The sequence below is a fragment of the Heliangelus exortis genome, chromosome 3, assembly GCF_036169615.1.
Source record: "Heliangelus exortis chromosome 3, bHelExo1.hap1, whole genome shotgun sequence".
Taxonomy (NCBI): Eukaryota; Metazoa; Chordata; class Aves; order Apodiformes; family Trochilidae; genus Heliangelus; species Heliangelus exortis.
The window spans coordinates 12,434,300-12,458,276 of record NC_092424.1 but is presented as its reverse complement, the minus strand read 5'-3'; the positions used below and the strand labels follow the sequence as shown (position 1 = coordinate 12,458,276).

At 36.8% G+C, this 23,977-nt stretch overlaps 1 protein-coding gene across 15 annotated transcripts in view; it reads right to left on the bottom strand.

The window, feature by feature from the left end:
* LTBP1 (latent transforming growth factor beta binding protein 1) overlaps nucleotides 1–23,977 on the bottom strand; it is a 179,394-nt gene that overhangs the window by 112,335 nt on the left and 43,082 nt on the right. For 12 of the 15 annotated variants that reach the window (XM_071739221.1, XM_071739212.1, XM_071739219.1 and 9 more), the window contains exons 4-5: nucleotides 20,240–20,415; nucleotides 4,948–5,115 (exon numbers count right to left, since the gene is read on the bottom strand). In XM_071739221.1, the coding sequence (XP_071595322.1) occupies nucleotides 4,948–5,115; nucleotides 20,240–20,415 (344 nt within the window). Of the gene's footprint in view, nucleotides 1–4,947; nucleotides 5,356–20,239; nucleotides 20,416–23,977 lie in introns of those variants that run through there. The other 3 variants (XM_071739225.1, XM_071739226.1, XM_071739224.1) reach the window with 2 other exon arrangements.

Below are 23,977 nucleotides of genomic sequence, written 5' to 3'. Positions count from 1 at the left end.
AATTATTGCAGATCTGAACAAATACTTCTGGATGGTTTTAGTTTTCTAGCCTGCCTTCCCAGGCATGCAAGTCTTTAGATAATCAATTTTGCCTGCTCATATTATTTACCAAATGATATTGATAACCTTCTTCAAATTTCAGTCTTACAGGACCTTTTAAATGTAGTAGGATATGTGTAGTATGTATCACACAGAGCAAAAAACCTTATTTTTTGAGACCAAAAGTGCTTGAATAAAGAGCAACGTAAAATTTCTACAGCATTTACAGGAATCCATTGTCATGTATACCTGAATAAAATTCAGAAATGCTATTATCTTTTTGTAAAATAGCTGCTTTACATTTTCACATTTCTGAAACATTATGCTTACTAGACTCTTCTAGATATGAAATTCTGTTAGTATAATAATTACATAGTGAGTCTTTTTACTAAATTCCCTTTAAGTAACCTACTATTTTAATATATATTGATCAAATTTTCTTTAATTTTCTTAATTTTAATTACTTTCAAAATAAAACTTGAGCAAAATGTTTATACTGCTTCCTGAAAATCTCAGTCTATACATAACTGGAAACTTCTGGACAACCTCAATTATTCAAAACCATTTGTACAGAGTCAATACACTAAAACAGGATTTTTTTTTTATACAAAATTTCAATAGGGAAAGTGCTAAAATTCAATAGACAATATAGTTTGATCATTATAGCAATAGGGTACAGGATACGCAGATCACTGTGGTCCCTTGTGAAAGTTTTAAATTTATGATTAAATAAATCTACCTCACCCTTCAAAATATGAAGGGCCAAATAAATTTTTTTAGTTTGGACACCATGACACCAGATCTCCAACTTAGCTCTGGTGGACCCTTATTACCATGTTATTATATAACCAGAGATAAATTGTCCTTTTATAGATTAGAAGAAAGGAGGATGGATAAACATCTTATTCTCTGCTGGTCTCTGAGGAAGAATAGCTCACACAGACTGCAGACCACAACACACATATGACTTCACCATCAACCTCACAACAATTCCCTGAAAAGACCAGTGAAGCTGTAGGAGAATCATTTCAAGTATCACTGAAATTCAATGTAACAAGTTCTTAAAAATCTGCCCTTTGACCAAGGGCAAGCACACAACAGAATATTACCTAATCTTCAATAATGGCTTAAGTTAGCTACAGTTGCACCAGAAGGAAGGACAACTTTGATGGCTACATGCAGAGTGATTAAAAGAAAAGGGAAGGGGAGTGTTAAAAGAAGAGATACTGATGAGTGTTAAAGAGTGACATAAAGGGGAGTAGCAGAGCAATATTTCTATCACCACCTCTGCCACAACAGTCTCTGATGGTCTTGGGAAAAAATTCCTAAGCTCTTCCTGGCCTCCATCTGCAAAACGCTGCTATTTCCAAGTTTGACAAAGCTACAGGCACGTGCTCAGACACAGAATTTCTACAGAAAGCTATGCACTTCTACTGAATAGCATGCAATGCTTTTAACTTCTCATTTATAACAGTTTGAATGAACCGCTTCAAAGGAGAATGCAAGGCTGCAACTGCACAGCGAATGTAAAGCTAAGCATTTCATGGCTGCTTCCTTTACTAAGTTCTGACATTCCCATACAATGAATGAGGCAGGGATCCTGTGGAAAAAAAATAGAATATAAATCTATAATTGAATACGTATGCACAATAGTGAAAAAATCTGAAAGAGCATGAAGGACATTAATTTGGGCATTTCCTAATTCCTTACCGTTTCATTTTACTGTTACAAAGTAGTCACTGCCCTCCCACTTCTTACAAAGAAAAAAATTTCAAAAATAGGTATTTTAGAATGTGGAATAATTTTGAGGAGAAACAGGACATGTCACTGAGTAACTACGACAGTGAATGAGAAAAAAACCTCGTATGTTAACATCCTTTCCTATCCACATATATTGATCCTGTTTCACAAGTCTCTGTAGATATATCAGGACTGAAATGCCATACAAACTGCACATGCATCAACCCAACGGAATGATGAGAATCATCTATTCAGCAGAAGTTTCCACTCAGGCTAAATGCTTTCATTCCCCAAGCCAATGAAATGCTGGAAGTTGGTTAGTTTCACTATGCAACATATCCTGTTCACACAATGCAAAACCCTCCGAAGTTTCACTAAAGCAGACTGGCAATCTAGGAGATCCTTCCTTTTAAATACTAAGCTTTCATCACCTGCAATTGAAATGCAAGAGCTCTTCATGAGAGGAGCCAAAATCTCAGCTACCTGAGAAGCTTCATTTCCCCGATCTCTTTATTGTAATGGGATTTTCTTTTTAATAGTTCATCCATATCTAATAAAATTTTGGGGAAACAGGATTTGTTCCTTGCCTGGGCTCAGTGGTAACAAGCTTCAGCTGAAATGACAAACTGAGCAGATTTTAAGAATCTGAAATAACCCACAGAAATACTTGAGTAGCTAATAAGCTAAAGCAGTTTCCTAATTTCTCCACTAACAATACATATCTATAGTTAGTAATAGGAGCTAGTTTTCAAATGGGGAATGAGAGTTTACCTATTCTGGCTTTAGAGAGAATGAGTGCTTTCAAAGAAAAAACCAACCAAACAAGAGAAACCAACCAAACCAAAACACTCCACACTGAAAAAGAACTGTCTGCTGTATATATTTTCTGACAGGACAATTCTGCTTCATGGTTGTGCTTTTAAAATGTAAGATTATCAGAGTAAGAATTTTCCATGGATTCTGGTAAGTACTAAGTAACCAAGTTTTAAAAGGAACTTAAAAGCAAAAAGCATAAGTGAAATATAATACAGATGTTAAAAGTATAACAAAAATAAATTATCTCAGAAGACCTAAATTACTTCTGCTTTATGTATCCAGGAGACTTCTCTATCAGGACAAGCCGAAGCCAACGAGAGGGAACAGTAGAACAGATATCAAAACTATTTCATCAGTATATATTTTAAACCCTGTCTCAAAAGCTTCTGAAATTATGAACAGTGAAAGAACAGAGCCTACAGGTATAGAATCTCTCCTCTCTGACTATTAAGAATTTAAGTTCACTCAGCATTCTTATTATTAACTGGAGTCCTGAAGTGACAGTTCACACCTCTTTCTTATTCATGTTCAATACAGATGACAATACCTAAGGATCTACTGAATGTTTTTGGTCTTTTAAAAGTAATAGGGAAAAAGGACAGCTACAGGCAGGTTAAGAATCCCTATACATGTGTAGCAACTTGTTTTGATACCTTTTTAAACGTAACACTCCCCTATCTTTCCATCAAATACTACTATGAGTTCCTTTTGTTGAATATTTCTAGCAGCCTATTGTACACAGTGCATCATGAGCTGCATGGCCTGAGGCCAGGAAGGAAGGTGTGGAACACGTCTTCACAGGACGATTTCCACTCTCCAAGTTTTCAAGTATTTGACAGAAGGTCGTGTTACAGCACAGATTTACACAGCAGACAAATTACACGACTGCCTGTTCTCAGCATTTCATAATTTCAATTAAAAACTAGGTCAAATGAAAGGGGGGGGGGGAATAACCTTGTCCTTTCTCAGTAGTCAGAAACTTAAACATAAAACTTACTTAGCTGTAGTTCTTGCCAAAACATTGGTGAAAATCTCTATTGACAGTAAACACCAGTTTAAAGTATTTGATTTACCATTCTTTTACAAAATCCTTTTTTTAATGCCTTAAAAAAACCAAACCCAAAATGTGCTGTTTTGCTCTACTAAAACAGCTTTTATTGTAATTAAAGCAAACATGCACATATCAAGGAATGAGTTATTTATTTCAAGGAGTTTCACCCATAGTGTGATAGTTCAGAAGGAGTGCTAGGAGAGGGAACTGCTCTTTGTATCGTCTGTCTGGAGGAAAAGAATAATTTGGAATAGCTTTTCCTTCTCTCAGAGCCTGAAATAGAGTGCACTTTAAAAAGGGCAGTATTGGCCAGCCTCAGTGCTGCCTGACATTATGTTTATACTAGATGGAGACTAAAATTACAGTGTTCATATCTGGCATTCTTTGAGTATAAATTGGCATAATAATTAATTTTGGAAGCTTTTTTTAGAAAACGATACTATCATATTTCCAGGATGACAACAAAATGCTTTTCAAGAGTAGTTAAGGATGTCATAATGTGAAACAACAGATTTTGAAGTGTTTAGGTATGTATCCAGATATTCATATTTCTCTGAGCTTACAAGACTAATACTTGCACAGAAATTCTGACCGACATGCAGTGTACAGTTAAAATATGCTAATCATTATCCTAGACAGCTTTCAGGGAAAATTGTTTCAACAGTCAAACAGCTGTAGGATTTAGACAGGCATGGGGCTGATACTCGTACTGAGCAAGCAGAAAGAATAAACAATAACAGTGAAATAACTGGCTTCGATAACGTAAATCCACTTAACATTATTTCAGTGTCTAAAAATGACAAACATTAAATCTGATTTATTCTTAGTTGCAAGAACAAGTTTTAAGCTGATGTATTTTTAAAGGCATTGCAGTTTTAAGGAACTCCTGAACAATTTTTTAAAGACAAATTCCCTGTTTTATCTAGATTTTATGTGCATTTGATACCTGTTCAACAAGGAAAAATAGGAAACAATTTTTTGTGGAATCTGACATTTTCTCTATTTACCAATACCAACTATGAGGGGTGAATTTTACTGAAAGTCTCAGGCTAGCATGTTGCAGCCCTGCAGCTGAAAATTCAGATGAAAATATGGGACTTTTTCTCTATGACACAAAAGGAACTTTTGGGAACACTTCCGAAGGATACCAGAAAGCTTTTCTAACATACAATGGTTCCTACTCAGCACAGCCCTCCAAACAAAGACTAACAGATGCACAACTGGTATTAATAACAAAACATCTCCTCCCTCTCTTAGGCAAGAAAGGACAGCTAAGGACAACACAGTTTCAGGGTACTTACCTACTCGGAAGTTAGTGGCTGTCAGAGTGTCAGCAGCGTGGCCGTTTTCACTAATGAGGGTGGTGGTATTTCCCTTCTCACAGTTGTTCTGACAGTTGCCTTTGGTACAAGTCACTTTACAGATGCTGGGTGTAAAGACCACCTTGATGCGACCAGTGTGATTTCCCACTGTCAGTGGAGGCAATGAAAAAAAGAAAAATAAACAGATCACTTTGATATCCATTGATTTCCTTCAAAAAATTTTTGAGGAAAAAAACCCCAGTAAAACCAGTAACAACAACAACAACAGGAGAAAGAGGGGAAAAAAAAAAAAAAAAAAAAAAAAAAAGAGGGGGAGAAAAAGGCGACAGGTCTACAGGAGGAGGGCAGTCTGCAATGCTCTCTCTCATAGATCTCCAGTGGTGTCTCTGAAACAGGAGTAGGAAGCTTAGCAAACAGAACTCCGGGATCCGCTCCAAAACCACATTTAAAGTCAAGTCACTGGAGTGGGATTAGTAATCACAATGCTGCACTTTATTCACAGGCAGACAAAGAGCAATACCAAGGGCATGACAGCTTAAATAGCCAACCCTGACAGGCAGATGTAATGTAAAGAGGCTGGCTGTGTACCTAGGGGTGAATAAACTCTTCTGTCCTCCTGCATACTTTTCCTGTTTCTGCACTTATTAAGTCACTATTTGTAGCTCGACCCCTGGAAATGTTTTAGGCATGCGGCATGTCTGAAAACATCTGTCTCAAATCTCCTGGCACCCCAGCCCGAAGTGGTCAAACCTTGTGACGCAGCTGCCTGGACCCATTTTTTCACAGTTTTTTTGGCATTATTTTTCCACAAGGATTTACATATTATAGACTGAGCTTTGCTGTCAGCCTTTGATTAAGTAATAAATAGCTCACACAGAGAAAAAGGGGAGTAATGTATCAATACCTGAAATACTGCTTCTGAGCTCAGAGATAAAAGATGGTCATATTCTCTTTTTTCCTTATAATTATTTAAAAAAAACATAATGAAGACTGAGCAAACATGAATTTTAAATTAAGATCATTAGAAGAGCTTCTCGTTACAGAATTTAACTTGGGAACAGATGCACTTGACAAAAAAAAAATTAAATGCTCATTAATAAAATCAGGGGAAAAGATTTCTGTTCACAATTAAAAAGAAACCAGTTTGTTCTCTGCACACTTACTAATAAATTCAGAAAGCTCTTATAAATGTATCACAACATCTACATGGCAACTATTAATAAATACTGTTATCAAACTTACCAATCTCAAGAAATGATGCACAGACAGAAGAATCTCCTTGTTTCTCACATCATTAAAAAAAAAATTTGGTGGATATTTATCTAACCTAGTTTATGAAATACCCTCTGGACAAACTTGTTTTTTAAAATAAAAGAAAACAACAAAAATCAGCCCACTTTAAAAGAATGTAAAACTGCCTTAATTGTGCCTCTTTATAAACAAATTAAAACAACTGTGCCAATTGTTTTGTCTACAGTAAAGATGTTGCTCTGTTTGAATAGCATCTGTGGTACAGATGCTCCCACCTTATTCTCCCTATACAATAGTTAGAAAAAGAACAGCCCAGACAGATGTGGGAAAACACCATTTCAATTAAAGGCTACTATTATGATTTCTATCAATTTAAAAGATACCCTGAATACTTGGATGCTAAACAATTCTTACAAAAATTAATACACCTTTCCCAGTGAATAGACATATGTGGCTTATGAACTGCTGAGGTTCCAACACTTGAGCTTTCTTATTGTTAAACACAGCTTCACAAGCAATATAGCCACCTTTGTGTTCCATTTGTATAGGTTTTTTTTTTCCCCTAGAAAAGCTAAATCCATTTTATATTTTCAGATGTTTCAGTAACATTTTTCCTTTAGGATGTGATCTAATTAAAAAAACATGGTTAGTTGAGTCACAAAACTCAGTCCTGCCTATCCTGTAAAAACCAGTATTGGAGGACCCACACAAGTTTTCCAACTTAGCTAAAAAAAAAAAAAAAAAAAAAAAAATTAAATTTGGTTTTACCAGTATAGTTGGAACAATTCTCCTTCATAGTATTCTGCATTACACTGTTAAATCTTGAGCTGTAGCAAAATTTGGACACAATGTTTACAAAAACCCAATATTTTAAATTTAATTTTCATCAAGTAGCTCAGATTTTACCAACATAAGTCTGCCTCTCACTCCTTTTGGGTGCAAAAATGTAATCTTGGGAGTAACATCACAGGAACAAAAGTTGAACAGTACCATCAAAAACATAGGCCAGTATCTACAGAGGTAAAGAGTATCCATGAAGGAATATTTAAATGCAGCTTTTTAGGGAAGTAAATAGTCTGGAAAAACAATGTGACATAAGCCCAAGCCCCCACAAATGTTCAAATCATTAGTCAGCAATGCTTTTGATAGAATTCAGTTCTCACAGATATTCCTGTTGCAAAGAGACAGAAATAAAACAGCTTCATATTTGTTTAACATGGGAAGATTTTGTCCATCTTTCTCAGATTTATGAAAACTATGAAACTTATTTTGTTCACCTTGCCTTACAGGCCACAGCTTTTAACTTCCACAATTCTGGAGACATCTAGGAAGGATAAAAGCTACTGATGGCCTCTGAGCTGAAAATTAAGCAGTGTATGAGGAAGTCACTCAAGAGAGAGGCATTACCTTCATCGTTCTATGTAGTTGTACCTCCATAAACAGTACTATCCTCACACATCCAAAGGTTTAAAGACCTTAAGAGTGAGCATAATAAATGCAGATTTAAATTGAAAACAAAACATAAACCCTTCCTTTCCCAAAAGGAAGCTTTTGGCAGAAACTCTGTTACATATTAGACTCTTGGACTTGAATCCTCTCCCTTTGTTCTATTCTGCAGTTGTTTTTTGGTTTGGTTTTGGTTGTGTTTTTTCCCCTCTTCTCCAAGGAGTGGATGATTTAATTCTAAATGAGAAACTATATCCTTCAATATCTCTTAGCTGGCTTAGCAATATTAACGTCAAAAGCCACAGTTTCAAGATAGAAAACTCATTACTGCTATAGCCTTGGCATCTCTTGGTTTTTGGTTAGGTCATATTAAAGGAGGAGAGTGCATTTTCAAGGTAGTATACAGGTTGTTTTCTTCTTTAAACTCCAGAAGCTTTACTGATGATGCCACTACAACATAGACAAGACAACAGCCATTACAAGATCTGCAACTTAATTATCTCAAATTAATTTCTGTAAAAAAGTTAGGGAGCTATAGCACTGCAACATATTTGGAATCTTTTTTACAATATATATGAGAAATATAAACTATTCAAAACCAATTTTAAACATAGGGAAATGAAACACCTCACTTGGTTATTAAGTATAATGCCAGATCAAAGAAATACAAAGTTGAGACCAAAAAAATAAATGAGCCTAAAGAAAGACAACAAAAGCAGAAGATACAGTCACCAAATAAACAGAAAAGCTACTGAAAAAAAATGACAGAACTAGAAATAACCTGAGACTATTGTTTTAAAAAGGTTAGGACAATTAGGATTAATAATCATGGCTAAAGGTTCATCCCTGAGGTAGGCAGCAAATCCACTATGGGGAGGGCTCAGCCAACTGCACCATCATCTGGCCTCCTAGTCCAGGCTCACATAAACCTACAAACTCTTAGGTACATCTGTCAAAGGAGATCAGTGGAAGAATGTACCCATAATTTCCAAATATCTGTTAACTTTTGTGAGCCAAGTTCAAAGAAGAAAGATGCCTGGGTAAAGTGATGAGATTTTATTTGGAAGTTGGCACCACATGTATGTGATTTTCTTTCCATCTCTGTAACTCACTATGATATAATATTATGAACATGGAAAGCTCCTGCTGTGATAAATTTATGATTTAACAACAACTGCAGGAGAAATGGAAAATGTAAGCAAAATGATTTCTTCATAGATTCTCTTCTGCCCCCACTCTTCACCAGGATAAACTGGTTTGGGTTTGTTTTTTTTTCCTGCACTAGCAGAATGAGTGAAGACAAGGCAGGAAGCAGGTTTTAGGTCCAAGTGGTCACAATGGTTCACATGGCCATGCCTGGGCAGAGTTGGATATGGGGAAGGATTCCTCTTCAACTTCCTGAGTCCCTTGGTCTGTAACATTACTCAGCTTTTGTTTCTTTCTAGAAGAATTTCTATAAACTTTTTTCTTGGTTTTATGGCTGGCCTCACAGATACAGCATTCTGCAAAGCTTTAACCAGACAGTATTCAATACATCTAGTGGATCCGAGATTTGTGGCATGTCCCTGTTTTGCAAGACAACGGGCCAGCAACACTAGTGAAAGCAAAACTGGTATTAAGTTAAAGAGATGACTACACTGTCTTGTCTTATTGGTCAAATGGGGCAAGGAATATACTTCAATGCATTGAAAAAAATATTACATTACTGTTCTTATAACATTCTGGTGCTTCACAGTGATCTAATCAAAAGGATTCATAATAAAAATCACAAGCAGTGGCTTAAACTGTGGATTCGGCTGATAGAGCTTACACATACCTCTCCCATAATCCTTGCATAAAACTTCTTTCTGACTCTACTTTTAAAGGGTTTATGGGCTTTTTTTTTTTTTTTTTAACAATTTCAGTTATGACAGATATCCTGAGGCAAATCTCCTCAGGAAAGGAAAGTGAGCAAACTGTAGGCTTTCTATTAGTGACTCGAAGGATATACACTACTATCTTTTTGCAATACCTTACTTCTGCACTGAACCCAATAGATTTTCATTAAAAAAAAAAAAAAGAAAAAAAAGTATATCAACACACACTAGATTCACATACAGACCAGAGGTAGATCATCCCTAAATTTCAGATTACACACTGAAAGGAACACAGCCCTTGCGAGGCATAGGAAGGACTGAAAGAGACTCTTGAGAGATCACCTAATATCCCCTCTCTTTTTTTTCCCAACACAGGTAAAAAGCAGCATTACACAAAATGCTTCTCCGGCCTGTTCTCAAAACCCTTCTATGACAGAACTGTATTCTTCTTACAGATCTATTTCTAACATACTTCAAGGCTGCTACTGTGAACCTCCCTACGATGCATTTTCTCTGGACCAAAACCATCGAAACTTTTTCAGTGTAACAGGCCACATTTTCAGACCTCATTGTTTCTTTTCTTTTATTACTACTCACTTTGTCCCCAACTTCCTTCAAATGTGCTGTCCAAAGCCTGATAATATTGCAGCTGAAGTTTGATGAGCATTGGGAAGAGCAGCAGAATTACTAAATGCTTCTGTTGGTACAACTTATTTTCCTTCCCCAGCAGTGCACCAGAACCAGTCTGCAGGCTAGGCCAAAGGGGCACAGATCCCCCAAATCCCTTTCCAATCTGTTGATACAGATTGAACATTCCTCACAAGACCTTAGCAAGAATGAACTCAGCCCTAACTCTGCTCTGAGCATGGGAGTAAAGCCTTCTGCATTCAAACCTCACCCATCTGCAAGCAAGGCATAATATGAGTCTTATTCTTTCTCTAACACCCACATGCACAAACAAGTCAGAAAACTCGATGGATTGGAAAAGGCAAGACACAGCTGCTGGATAATTTCATTTCTGGCTTCAAAATACAATGCCTGGCTCCAGGCAGGCCAGTCCAACTTTGCCCTTTCCAGAAACTTTGTTACATTATGCTTGCACACCTCACAGGGGTCCTGGTTCTCTTTTTGTAATTGAGAAAAATACACGCAAAGGCACTAAAATAAAATATAAGACAACCCACCTAAACTTAATCCAAGATACCTAAAATACTTTTTTTTTTTTTTTTTTAATATTCTAGGAGAGGCAAGTAACCCACTCTTCAGTTCTCTTAATCTTGCTTTAAGACAGAGATGAAGGCAAACTGTGTATGATTTCAATTTTCTACAGCAAAACTTGCTCTATTCAATTAGGATTTCGTCATTAATTTTGCAGCTTCTGACAAACTCTGCTGTCTACAACATGGGCATATAGTGTTTTCTTTTATATGGATGGCTGTCATTAAAAGTATCAAAGAAGCACATATGGGCACAAGTGCCAAGACCATTTAGATAGACATTAATTATTGCATTTACATGCCCCCCAAGAATCCTTTGCTGATAAACTCTTAGTGACAGCCTTTTTTTTTTTTTTTTCCTATGAAAGTGCATATTGCACTAATCACACTGATTTGAAACAAGGGATCTCTGTCAACAGGTTTTATGAATCACCTCTTGTCTTCCTTGTCATTTTTACCACTACAAAGATTCTCCAGATGCAGTCTTCAGGCAATAAACATTCTATCTTGAACCACAGCCATTTTCCATGTTTAAAACAATTTTTTAAAAATCTAATCAATAGCTGGTAATAAGAAATACAACTACATGTAACTACCATTTACATAGCTTAGGATGCCCTAGAAAAAGGTATCAAGCCAAATCTATTAATAAACTGTTAATGTCTGACCAACAACCTCATTTCTATTAAATTGACTTTAATAGGGAATATTTTAATCTGTTTGTTTTAAAACTATTATGTGCAGACTAGATCCACACATGGATATGATGCCAAAAAGCTTAAATTTTAGCCTTGACTTATACCACTAATCAGTCCTAGTTCTCTTGTACAAGGGTTGAGAGAAGTGAATTGCATGGAGCAAGCAGCCCAACCAGTACACTGGACAGGAATGTGCCCAACCCATTAAACAGGAAACACTGAGGCTGAGGACGTCAGTGTGCTTGGTTCAAATTCTTTCAGGGCTCACAGACATTTAATTGAGGAACTGAGTGATTCTTCACTATGGCTGTGTTCCAGACCCCACCCTGACTACACTATAGCATCCCTTAGGGAGCTTAATCCTGCAGGAGTGTTTACCTTCACTTTCTAAGTATAAAAAGGCAGACAAGTGCTTCAGCTGTAGGTACAGGTAGGAAGTAAGCAAAATATTAACTCCCATTTAAGTCACCCAGATTCTACGGTACCTAAAGTACATCTGGACCCAAAAGGCATTCGCTTGAGGGATAAGAAAACAAAAGCCAAAAAGCCACATTCAAACACAGACAACTGTCCTTACATCTAAGACAGAAAATCGTTTTACACAATGGTCATCTCAGCTGTAAATGAACCAGCAGGAACTTCACAGCCCCCCACAAGCCACTTTTCAAAGCTGCTGGAGGCTTCTGCAGGTACTACTGAAAGAACTGCAAACTCTGGTAAGTGAAGTCACCATCTTTACACACAAACAACCATGCAGCACCTCAGATGGGCACAGATGAACACACATTATTAGTGTAATTGATACTTAAGTATTATCAGCTAAATACAACCATTACAGTCCACTTTATCAACAGGACTCTTTCAGAAAAGGCTGAATTAGGGCTTTATACACTGGTAGCGGGACTCATTCTCACCTGATCTCACTGATCTGAAATTATGCATTTTGCCTCAGGTAATTATCTAGGCATCTTTTACAAACAAGGCAAGAGATTTTACCCTGCTCTATGACAGCACGACAAGTCTTAATTTGGAAGAGTTCTATTTTTTAGAAAATAAATTCTTGATAGAGTCACAGCTTCCCCCCCAGCATACATGGCTCCCTTAAATGAGAAACCAAGTCTTATGTTCACAATTCCCAGGAGACTAGGGAATAAAATTTAATTAATATTACCTTAATAATTATATTCACTTAACATTCCACTTCCTGAAAGGAATCAACTGAAAAGCACTAAGGAAGTCAACAAACTGTAAATAGTGACAAAGGATAGAACGTCATGGAATTAAGTTATAAATGAACGTAGCCCTCTCTGCATGCTGAATCACCCTTAAAAATATTCTCTCAGCACCGCATGAAGCCAGGATCTTTTTTTTCCCCTTAATTTTCTGAAGAGGGAAAAAATGATGACAGAAAAAAGGATGTCACTGATTCTGAGACCTCAGTTTCTCTGGGTATGAAAGGACATTCATGCAGTAATGTTTTTGGCAACATTTGCTCATTCCTTCTTGCATGGATGACAGTACTGACAGAGAAGAGCACTTTCAAATATCCTTTGAGTAAAACCAGACTTAGCTACTTGCAACATTCAGAATCAGTTCTTGGTATCCAAGACTTGTATCAGCAACTCTGGAATTAGCCTGGCTAAGGGACTTTTAATGTTTAATTGTGTGGGTTCAGTCTCTCTGTCCATCTAAATTACTACACGTCATAGAGGTTTTCCCCTGCAGAATTTTCTGGAAAGCCTCTTCTCTTATTCTTCTTGAGAAATCTTTGGTTTTGGAGCCAATTCTCTTTCATCACAGGAGTTGAGATGCATTTGTCTCAGTCTGTGTTTTCCCTTAGCTATAGCATGTTTTGAATTCTGTTTGCCAGTTCATCAATCTGTTTTTCCAACATTTTTCCCTTCACTGCTGTTTATCAATCTTGGCCTCCATATTCTAAAGCTTAGAGAGATGAAAATTAATTTTTCTGTGAATATACCATTTAAATTAGTTCCTATAAAGGCACCAGTAGCTTCTGCCTGTCACACAGACATTCAACTATTGGTGAATCCAGGGCCATAACATCTTTTTCAAGAAAAATACAGTACTTTTGTGGGGATACACAAACAATTACAAAGACAGCTTAGAAAGGGTATTGTTAAAAAGCCTGCAGCTCTAGTATATTGAGTGAAGTAGATGGCATTTATACAGAGTTGTTCTGTCTCAAGAATTCCAAACAGCTCCACAGTCTTTTGTAATTGCTAAATAAACTATGCCCACTTGCTAGAGTTTGGGGTTTTTTTCAGAATTTGTCACTCTTCTTTTTAATGCAAAATAATTGTGCTGCTTGATTTGGTAGAGTTAACTTTATTAGTGTGAATCTAGTTAAGCCATTTAACTTATATTTGGATCTTAGCTTCTTATTTCTAAGTCCCATGGGATTCAAATGCAAACCTAAAGTGGCCATTATGAATTGTCATGTCTTCCAGTAACAGTATGGGTAATGATCGTAAATGAGAGGAAAAAGATGCTTCACTAAAATTGTTTAAGTTTTGTCACCAAAAAAACCCACCACGGTGCTGTTTAACCCTAATGCTGACTGCACCAAAATATTTTCTTAAACATTTTAGAATGCCACTGAAAAGCCTCTTCTGCCTCCTGAAGGGGAGTAGTCTCTGAACACACATGCAAATGTTTTGCATTTGAGAATACAGAAAGTCCCTGATATTTATACACTGCCCCATTTCTTATTTGTATTTGATTCTGTACAACGTCAGGAGTAAGACGTGAATGTCAATTCCCATGAATGACTGACATGAATTTGACTACATTCTAACCAAAGAAACTGTGTCATGATATTTCAGTTATTTCTGCTTGCTGACCTTCCAACCATTTATTCTCTTTTTACCCACCTCATTCAGCTGGCTATACCTCATTTAATCACTTTACTCTTAACATGCCTCCATTACCTTTACATTTCACAAAACTTTTAGTTAGTAAAGTTGCCACTGTTCAACTCAAACACAAGCCAGTGAGATAATTATTTTGCTGTTAATGAAGAGCAGCTTCACAAACAAGCACCAAGAAGGGTGGGTAAAATATCTAACCCACTGAAGACCCAAAGGAGCTTTTTCCTGGTCAACAGACACCGAACTGTAGTAGAATGTCAAATCATACAGATGCATTTACATGGAACATGTGTAATTTCTCTATGTATTTTTTTAACAGTAAAGCATTTGTGTATTTTACAGCTATTTACCCATACTTACATATGGAGAAATAATATTATTACGATGTAAGTGTTACATAGTGAAGACAGAATGGTGCAATTTCACAAAAATAGTTTAAATTGGAATTTCAAAGCAACACCTGCTTTTGCTTAAATCAACATATGAAGTAATGAGTGAAAACTGCACGTGTAAATTATGTATGCACTTACAAAAGAGCGTCTCTAAGTTATCTGTGTTTTATGCTTCCAACAGCAGGAAAGGTATTATGCCAGAATTGGAAGAGTATTCTGCACAATTCTAAGTGATGGGACAGTTTCTTATTTCATGTATATAAGCAGACATAAAATTATATTTTAAAATATGAGTCAATATAATGTATCGATATTTAGAACAGTTACGACTTCCATGTGTTTCAGCTTCATCTTTACACAAGGATTTAAGTGCTGCCCACAGAACCATGTGCAGATTTTAAGCCTAATGCCCCTGCATGGATACTTGTCCAGCTTCAAGCCACAACACTCACAACTCCACCATAGTGCCACAAGCCTATATTCATTAACAATTATGTAAGCTGTACTACTGTAATTTGAGACACATTTTCATTTTTTATCTAAAATAGAAAGGAGACAGTGTCCTTAATGCATTTTTAAAGGAATTTTGAAGATGAAAAAATCCTCATCTGCCTAAAGGAAAGAAAAAAGTCTTCCATACTATTTAATTGTATAAACTTAACACGCAACTTCAGCTGCAAAATCCACATACGTTTCCTATTGTCTTTCTGAATAAACAGATTAGGCTCATTTCCCTTCTTAGACACATATTTAACTCTTGGGATAACTGTTATAAAAATATTGCTTTATTTACTTCACACAATTACATTCCAGCAGCAAGTAGAGTACTCTATACCTATTCTTGATTTTTCCTTTTGCAACTTCTGGTGACCTCAGGTGCTAATTAATTTAATTTCACAACATGCCTCAAAGACAGGGAAGTGGTGGCTGCATTGTTGCACACATAGAGCTGTAGCCTGGTGAGGGGTATGCAAAGCTGTCCTACACACTGAGGCAACAAGAGACAACTGATTTCAAAAGCAGAAATTTCACTTGGTTTAGCTTGGTAGGCAAAATACACAATGCCACTAAAAACCAGCCTGCAGGCATCTGAGAAAATTAGGCACATATGTAAATGAATTTTCTGAAGAATTATTTAACACCAGAAGTAGATAGAGAGAAACTGAGAACTTCCTAACCTCTTACTGCTGTAATATGCAGTTCTCACAATACTTGTGTTGAAAGGAAGTGCAGAAAAAGCATGTTCAGCTTATAATTTGCTTATTATCATATAATAATCATAAGTATATATTTATTTATTTTACATTTTAGACCAATATAAACAGCACAGACTACCCTCAATTTAGTTTCTTCAGCACTACATTTATAAAGCCAGGGAGACCTGCACTGGTATTTATAACATCCATGCCCAGCTTGCGTTGACCAATGGTTACTATTTATCAGTGACATTAAAAGAGTAGGGAAAAATGTTTGAGGTAGATGTACCTAAATTACTGAAAGTATCATTTCCTTAATGCTTTATACACTACTAGGTTGCAAATAGGATTTTAAAGTTGAAATCTCTGTGCTAATGCCATTGCTACTGTTAGACCCTTAGAGGACTTTTAACCCTGAGGTTTCAATTCCTCAGGCAGATTCTAGATAAAGTGCTGGTCTGCACTTTTAAGAAAGCAATGCAGCCCCTGAGAAATACGTATATGAGAGCTTATATAAAACAGGCTATTTGGCTGGCCTCATCTATGTTGCAAACTATTTTTAATGTTTACATTACAGATGTTGAGATCCACATGATCTCATCCTTTTCAGTTATTCTTTGCTGATCATACCAATTCCACTGCAAGCTTATTTTCATCACTATGTGATGGTCTTCCTATTGACACTAAATCATATTTATCTTCTCTCTGCATCTGCAGCCAATCCAACAAGAGCCATTTTCATTTGCTTGAGAAAGCTCTGAATTTCCAAAGCTTTATCCTTAAATATTTGCTAATTCTGCTCAAAGATATCTGAACATTGATTTTCAGTAGCTTAAATATACAAGCATAATGATCAAACAGAATCAAATAGATTATTTAATGTATAAAACTTAAACAATGGATGACTTAGAGCATTTCAGCTCTAAAGACAAGCACTTAAAAATTATGCAGGGCCATATTTATGGGTCCTGATTTTTCTCTTTCTGTATTGAATGTGGTATAAAGCACAACATATAGCCACATAAATAAAACTGTATTAATAATTAGTTCTGCCCCCTTATGCCTAGTATGTATGCCACATACGCCTATTTGAGTAAAATTGTGACTATTCTGAAAATTCAGATGAGTCAGTGAACTATAAGAACATTTAATTCAAGATCTTTAACATGATTTCCAGGGTGAGTTTATGGTTTGTTCTGCTTTTAAAGAACAAAAATTTAAATTTAAAAAAAAAATCATTGGGAACAATTTTAACAGCCTCCTCCATTAAGCACAATGAATGAGAATTCTTATGCAAGCTTTATAAATATTATGTATTATTATAACTAATTTTAATTGCTAGTCTAGGAAAAAAGGCTAAACCCCACAGCACAAAATATCAAAATGCTTGGTAGTAGAAATGGTAACTGCATTTCACATCCCAAGGTGACTTCAAATGTTATTTTTGTACCTAAATTACTTAATTTTCAAGCTCTATTGATGTGTAAAATTCAGTTTAAAAGGTAAAAAATACCAGACTATTTTGCTCTTTAAGAAGATTATTACACTGTGTTTTCAGAAAGACACCAAAGACATTAAAAAGTTTATAAATACACCACAATAAGTGTTCCAGAAGGCACTTTAAATTAATTTAAAATTAATTTTAATGTTTCATGGGACTAACATTTAACATTTTCACCCTAGCATACCCAAAAGCTGATCTGGCAACACCATAGTAGAACATTCAACACAGCTCACTATGAATCAGAAGATGTCCAGAAGCACCTTCTCAGGGTTGGCAGTTTTCTCCCGAAAGCACCATTAGCCCACAGCTCTTTTGCTTCTGCCAGACCAATCTGTCTCTAAAGGTATTTCAGAAGTGACACCCGTTCCAGTTTCAAATCTATCCATTTCATGTTATGAGATTGAAATAATCTGCATAAGTTTAGAATAAACACCAACTGCAGCTACAACTGAAAAAAAAATATTCTATGGAGTATATCTTTCACGGATGTCAATCTTTGTCACAGTGTTAATACTTTAAAATAAAATGTATAAAAATGCCCAGGCAAAATAACACTGAATTACTTTGCACCCCATGTTAATTGGTAACTATGAACTTTTGGGTGATGCCACCAAGTATTCTCTGAAAAAAATATTTAATGGTAAAGAAAAAAGAATACTAACTAACTTTCTGAGTTGCACTTTTTTATAACATTATTGCATTTTTCCCCTCTCTCCTTTTTCAAGAATCTCCACATTGCCAGTACAGATTCCTTTGCTCAATAAGAGGCTCTGCCATGTACCACGATTATACATTTAAGAGCAATGACAAAATATCACAGGATCATCAACCACTGTCAGAATTTTCCTCGTATTAACTAGACAATGAATACCAACCTGGCCATAAGGATGACATAATTCACAGGGACCTTGTCCCTCAGAGTTCAAGACAGGGCTAGGAACTGCATATTGGTATCACAGAACACCTGACATACAATTTCCCATCCCAATATTACATTACTGTAACAAACTCAAATATCCCTAATGTTAAAATACTGACAGCTGAAGTTTAACACTCCTTTTTTATATGGGAACTAGTAATCTTCCATCTTTGGTCCCTTCCAACACCTCTAGAAATCAGAAGCCATCCTAAATAGATCTAGCTGTCCATGTTCTAGGTGTCCTGTTCAAGCTCAAGATATTTAATCTTAAACTCTACTCACACACAGCTCAAACTGCACTGTGTACTAGCTGAAATCTAAAGCACTTCACCAGAAACTGCAGTCCCTGACTCCATCCTCACAAATGGAGAAATGGAAGCAAAACAGGTCAAGTGACCTTTTTGAGGCTGCTTAACAGCCCAGTGTCAGAAATTTCAATACTATACAAATGGCCTCAGACTTAGTCCTGCATCTTACCTCCGAGACAAGACTTAAGTCACTGCACATTTTATCAAGGCCACAAAAACTCTCCTTTGGGAGTTTTAGAAATCATAGGCTTTTCAATAAATGTCCAGTGTTTTACTAACACACTGCTCACTGAGGGGCTCCTTAGAATTTGGTAACAAACATTCATTTAGTGATAGTTTGGTACTTGCAAGCAACACTAAATGTCAGTGTTATCTAAGGTTAACTGATTGTATCAGCCTGAAAGAAGGGGCCAAAGTGAGTATTTTTTGGCCAGAATCCAACCAGCAACACTAACTCCAGGTACTGGGAGAACTGTACAACCTGAGATTTGTGTAGTCTTTATCAGGGCAGAGGGACACAATCTATTCCCAGTAGCCATTAATATCTTATTTGGAGGAAAATTACAGCTGGTTGGAAGAAAAGCAATGGCATCTTATTTGCAAAAAAGGAGATTGATGTTGACAACATGATTAAACATCTTTCTGAAGAGTGTAAATCCAAAGATCTCCAGCTGCCCCCTGTTCCTTCCACAGAGCTAAGATTCTAATTAACCATGGGTGAACTTACACTTGAGGAAAAGGAAGCAGGGGGTTGCACTTAAGTATAATGGAGAAATCAAGGATGTGCAATGCCAAAATGCAAAGATATTCACATAAATAAGTCATATTTAGAGATTTAGAAGGAAAGACTCATCCCTAAACCCTCAGCAGAACATATTTCTCTGTGCTATAGCAGAAGTCATCTGTCACAAGACTGCAAGTACCTTAGGTTTTCATGTAAATCAATCCATTATTTTAACTGCAGGAACTTTTCTCCACATCAAGCCAGCAGACACTCTGTAATATCTATCTAGCCCATAATTCATCAAGCTCTTCATCTTTTAAGCCAAAACTTGTCCTCAAGTTCCCCACACAACGTGGTATGAGCCAAGGCCACAAGCTGGGTACAAAGTACGAAGCAGAAACTGTCATGCAGCCTCCATCCTGTGCAGAAGTTTGTAAACATATAATAAATTTAGAGAAACACAGTCACCAATGAGACCACAATCCTGAACTTCATCCATCATACTGAAAGGAACTGTCATCTTTCACTGACTACTTTCAGTAGAATAGTGCCTACTCCAACAAGTGCTCACAAAGTACCTTATATCTGAAGAAAAACTATCATCTAGAAAAAACATTGAGATTCTAGCAGTGAAGCAGGTTCAATTGTTTTTTCATACAGGAAATGTGTCTTGCCTCTCAACTGGATACAGAATGCTGAAGCATTTGCTAAGCTAAGAATGTTCTCATATTTAATTATTTTGACCTTTTCTCTCTTAATTGTTACTGCAATTCAAGTAAACAAAATAAGCTTTCAAGACCCTAAAAAACCCAAACAAAACCCCCCAAAAAACCCACAAACCAACACACAAAACCTTTTGTAGTTGTACTTACATTGAAAAGGTGATGCAAGTTGATCCTGACCCAGTCTCAGTGGTAATGAGCCCTCAGTTGACTGTTCTCCTGAAATCACTTTTTTTACTGGGTAGTATTTGGGTTTGATCACATATTCCTGTGTTTGGCCATGATGAAGATTCATCATCAGTGTCTGAGATGAAAGGGGTATCATCCTGTTTTAGGGGGAAAAAAAAATCAAATAGAAAAGACAGAATTATTAAGAACTAATAAATTAGACTTAGAAAGTACTGGTAAAAAATTAACAAGTTTATCTGCACTCCAAGTTCTTAACACACAGTTTGGGAAATATCTACCATTTAAGCATCTGATTTTCCTTGCATTTAGCTTGCTCATTGTCTTGTCAGCTCAAAAAACACCAAACAAATAAGGACTACAGGGATTATTTCAACACAGCAAGAGAAGTAACATGGGCAGCTCACCAAACAGGGATGAACTGGGGAAAGTACTCCTCAAAATCATGAGATGGAGCTCAACTTTGTTAGCCTGCAGAGCTTTCCAGACTGGTCAAAGCAGCAGCAGCACATTTAAACCTCTCTCCATTTCTTGTAACTGTCATTCCACACCAGGTATGTTAAGCAAAATCGAAGCCCCTTCTGTATCTAGAAACCCTGTTCCCTTCCCCACCATGCCCATCTGACCATAGAGCAGAGCACTGCTTCTCTTCCTCTTTTTTCAGCCCATCTCCCATCTCATCAGAAAATGTCTGTTTCCCAGCTCCACATTACTTTCCCCATTCACAATCTCTTTGCCTGCACTATTGAACATCTTGGGCATATGTCCCACAACAACATGGCTTCCTTTAATAAAAAAACCTATTTATTCTTCCTGTTAAACAAGATGATTCCTTCAAGCTCAGTGATTCTCACTGCCCTTCACAGTTTCTTACTTGTATTATTAGATTACTCCCCAAGACCCCAGGTTCTTGCTGCACAAGACCTTGCCAACTTTCAATAGAAATTCTCTTCTCCTCCTCTCAAAACACGTGGCTATTTGGCCACTATCACAAGTAGGAACCATTTCTTTACTCAAGAGACAAACTGGCCTACACATTCCACAGTGCTATCTAGCAATTAACAAACAAGGCAGCAAACTGCACAGTTCTTACCCACATGCAATGAATCTGTGGGCCACTCTGGGGCCCTGGCCTCCAGAATTCCACTGCCTATCAAGTAATAGCACACCTTCAAGTAAAAAAGCTACTAATAGTAATTCTTCAAGAGGCTGCAGCTAGTGTAGTTCACACTACAGAGATAGACCAACCTTCGTCTGAGTGCAGTATCAATTACAAATCTAATAACTGTGACTACTAGGATTACATTGCCCAAATGAAAGCATACAAAGTGGGATGCTGCAAGCCTCCCTCCCTTTCTTCTCAACCAAGGGTCTGTCATAAATTTGGTCTGCAAAAGTGGAAAAATGGGAAAGTCATGGGATTTGTAACAGCCATCCCTCAAAGAGCTGCAGTTCTGCAGAGTGACTGTGCTCTGAGAGCAAGGCATGGGCCCTGTGTCACTAACAACAGCTGAGCAGCACTTCCCCACAGTGGTGGGACTGAAGAGTTTCAGCTGAGTGAAAAGTCTGATGATTATTCTATTGTTTTCTGACGTAGGAGCCTGTGCCAGCCCCTACCTCCAAAGCAATGCCTGAGTCCTTAGCCATGTCATTTGAGGATGCTTAGAGACTGCTGGAGCCAAGGGACTTGTGGTTAGAACAGACAATAGGGTTTTGTCCTACACAGATGCTCTTATTGACTTGGATCAGTTTGAGAAAAAGTGCATTCGTTAACAGAGACATTCTATTACGTTTCTGTTGTATTTAAGAGTCACTCCTCAGACTATCTCCAAATTAAATGTTTCCAATACAGTGCTTACCCAGTTTCAAACATTTGACTTTCCATGTTGCCTTTAGGTTTCCTACCAGTGGATCAACACAGAGGCACCAAAGGATGTCAGAGGTCAGGTTTACATTCAAAAAAGTCTGGTAAGATGAATCACCAGGTAACACCTCAACCTGTGACCAAGCTGCAATCACTGCCTTCAATACTCCTTACAAATGAATTTCACTTCTTTAAGTCACTATAATCTTTCTTCCACAATCTGCTTTTAGTACAGATCTGGTTTAACACCTATGTATAAGGACATCCATTTCTGTACCTGGACATAAAGGGGTCTATACTGAATTCCTCCTGTGTTATGTATAAGCTGGTCATGACAACAGAGGTCAAAATATTGCAGAAGTTGATACTGTTCGAAGTTGATTAGAATTTACTTATATTTAAGTTCAATGGTGTTATCTTCTTTGACTGGACACAGAAAGATTCTGCACTTTAAGTGCCTGTTTTCTGTTAAGGTTATGTTGTAAAAAATTACCTTTTGTATTGCCACATATCCAGCCACACTGTAGCCCAATCCTGTCAACCTAGATTAAAATCCATCACAACACTTGAAAATAAAATATTTTTTTAAACATTAAAAACCACACCATGCACACAGAAATGCCATACATTGGAGGCTAAAAGTTTTACCACCAGAATTTATATAAGTTGCCTCTTCCTTCTCAGATATTTTAATTTTCTTCTTTAATTTTGCATGCATTAAGTACTGATGTTATTTTATTATTATTAAAGCAGTGTAAGAATAAGCTCTGTTTTGCCAGAGTGATTTACTCCATAGTACATAGGAAAGCTGTCATCTTACTCTAGAAGATCCAGTTGTTTGAAAGGAAACTCCTTTCATCTGATGTGAGAGTTGTCAACCTTAATTTCAATAAAGTAAATCATCTTTTCTTGTACCAAGGTGCAGGCTTAAAATACTTGCATGAAGCCAAAGTTAAGAGCTTTCTACAGCCTTTTTCTTGCACATTTATCCTCAAGTATTGATGGTCTTGGTGCACAACTACCAAAGATCTTAAGTACAGGTACACACAAAAGTACTCCTAATGTTTAGAAGTTGCCCAGTATTGGACACCTATTGCTAGAAGGGATGTGAGCTGACTGGGAGCAGAATTTTGCCAACTATTTGACCAGCTCAACTGCTCTTGCTCATTAGAAATGCAGTTCCAGGAGGAGCCTACATGGACAGACATCAAAGGATTTAGGAAATCCTTCTGTTCTAACTATTCTTTTGATATTCAAACTCTTCTCAACATGACCTAGTTATTTAAGATATTAGTTCATAATCTAAAAGATATTGCATAGCTAACTGATCTGCTGCATCGTCCAGTAGAATCAGATACTCCCTGTAATGCTAGTTAAGAAGATGCATTCGTTAGTTCCAGACTAAATTTTACATGAAATGGCCAAGATTACACAAGATTATTGCACTGCAAAGGCTTATGTCACTAATTTATCTGGCAGTTTGTAATTAGATGGTTGAAACTGACACTAAATAAACTTGAAAAAACTTTCCATTGCTGAAGTGTACACTAGGCAGACTAGAAAATGCTTAACTGCATTTTCAACAAACAAACAATATGATAAATATGATAAAGTTACAACAGCACTACAGAGGGAGGACAAACATTTGCAGCTAACTATGATGCAAAAAGAAAGCTCTCTTGCTTGATAAAAGCAGACCAGGAACACGATGTATCAGAATAACTCTGGCAAGCAGAAGTGAGACCAGCAAGGTTTGGCATGAAAAATACTGTCTAGACTAAATAAGACAAGCCTGACTCAGGCTGGTTTCTTCATCTTATTTACTGTAAGTCTGATGC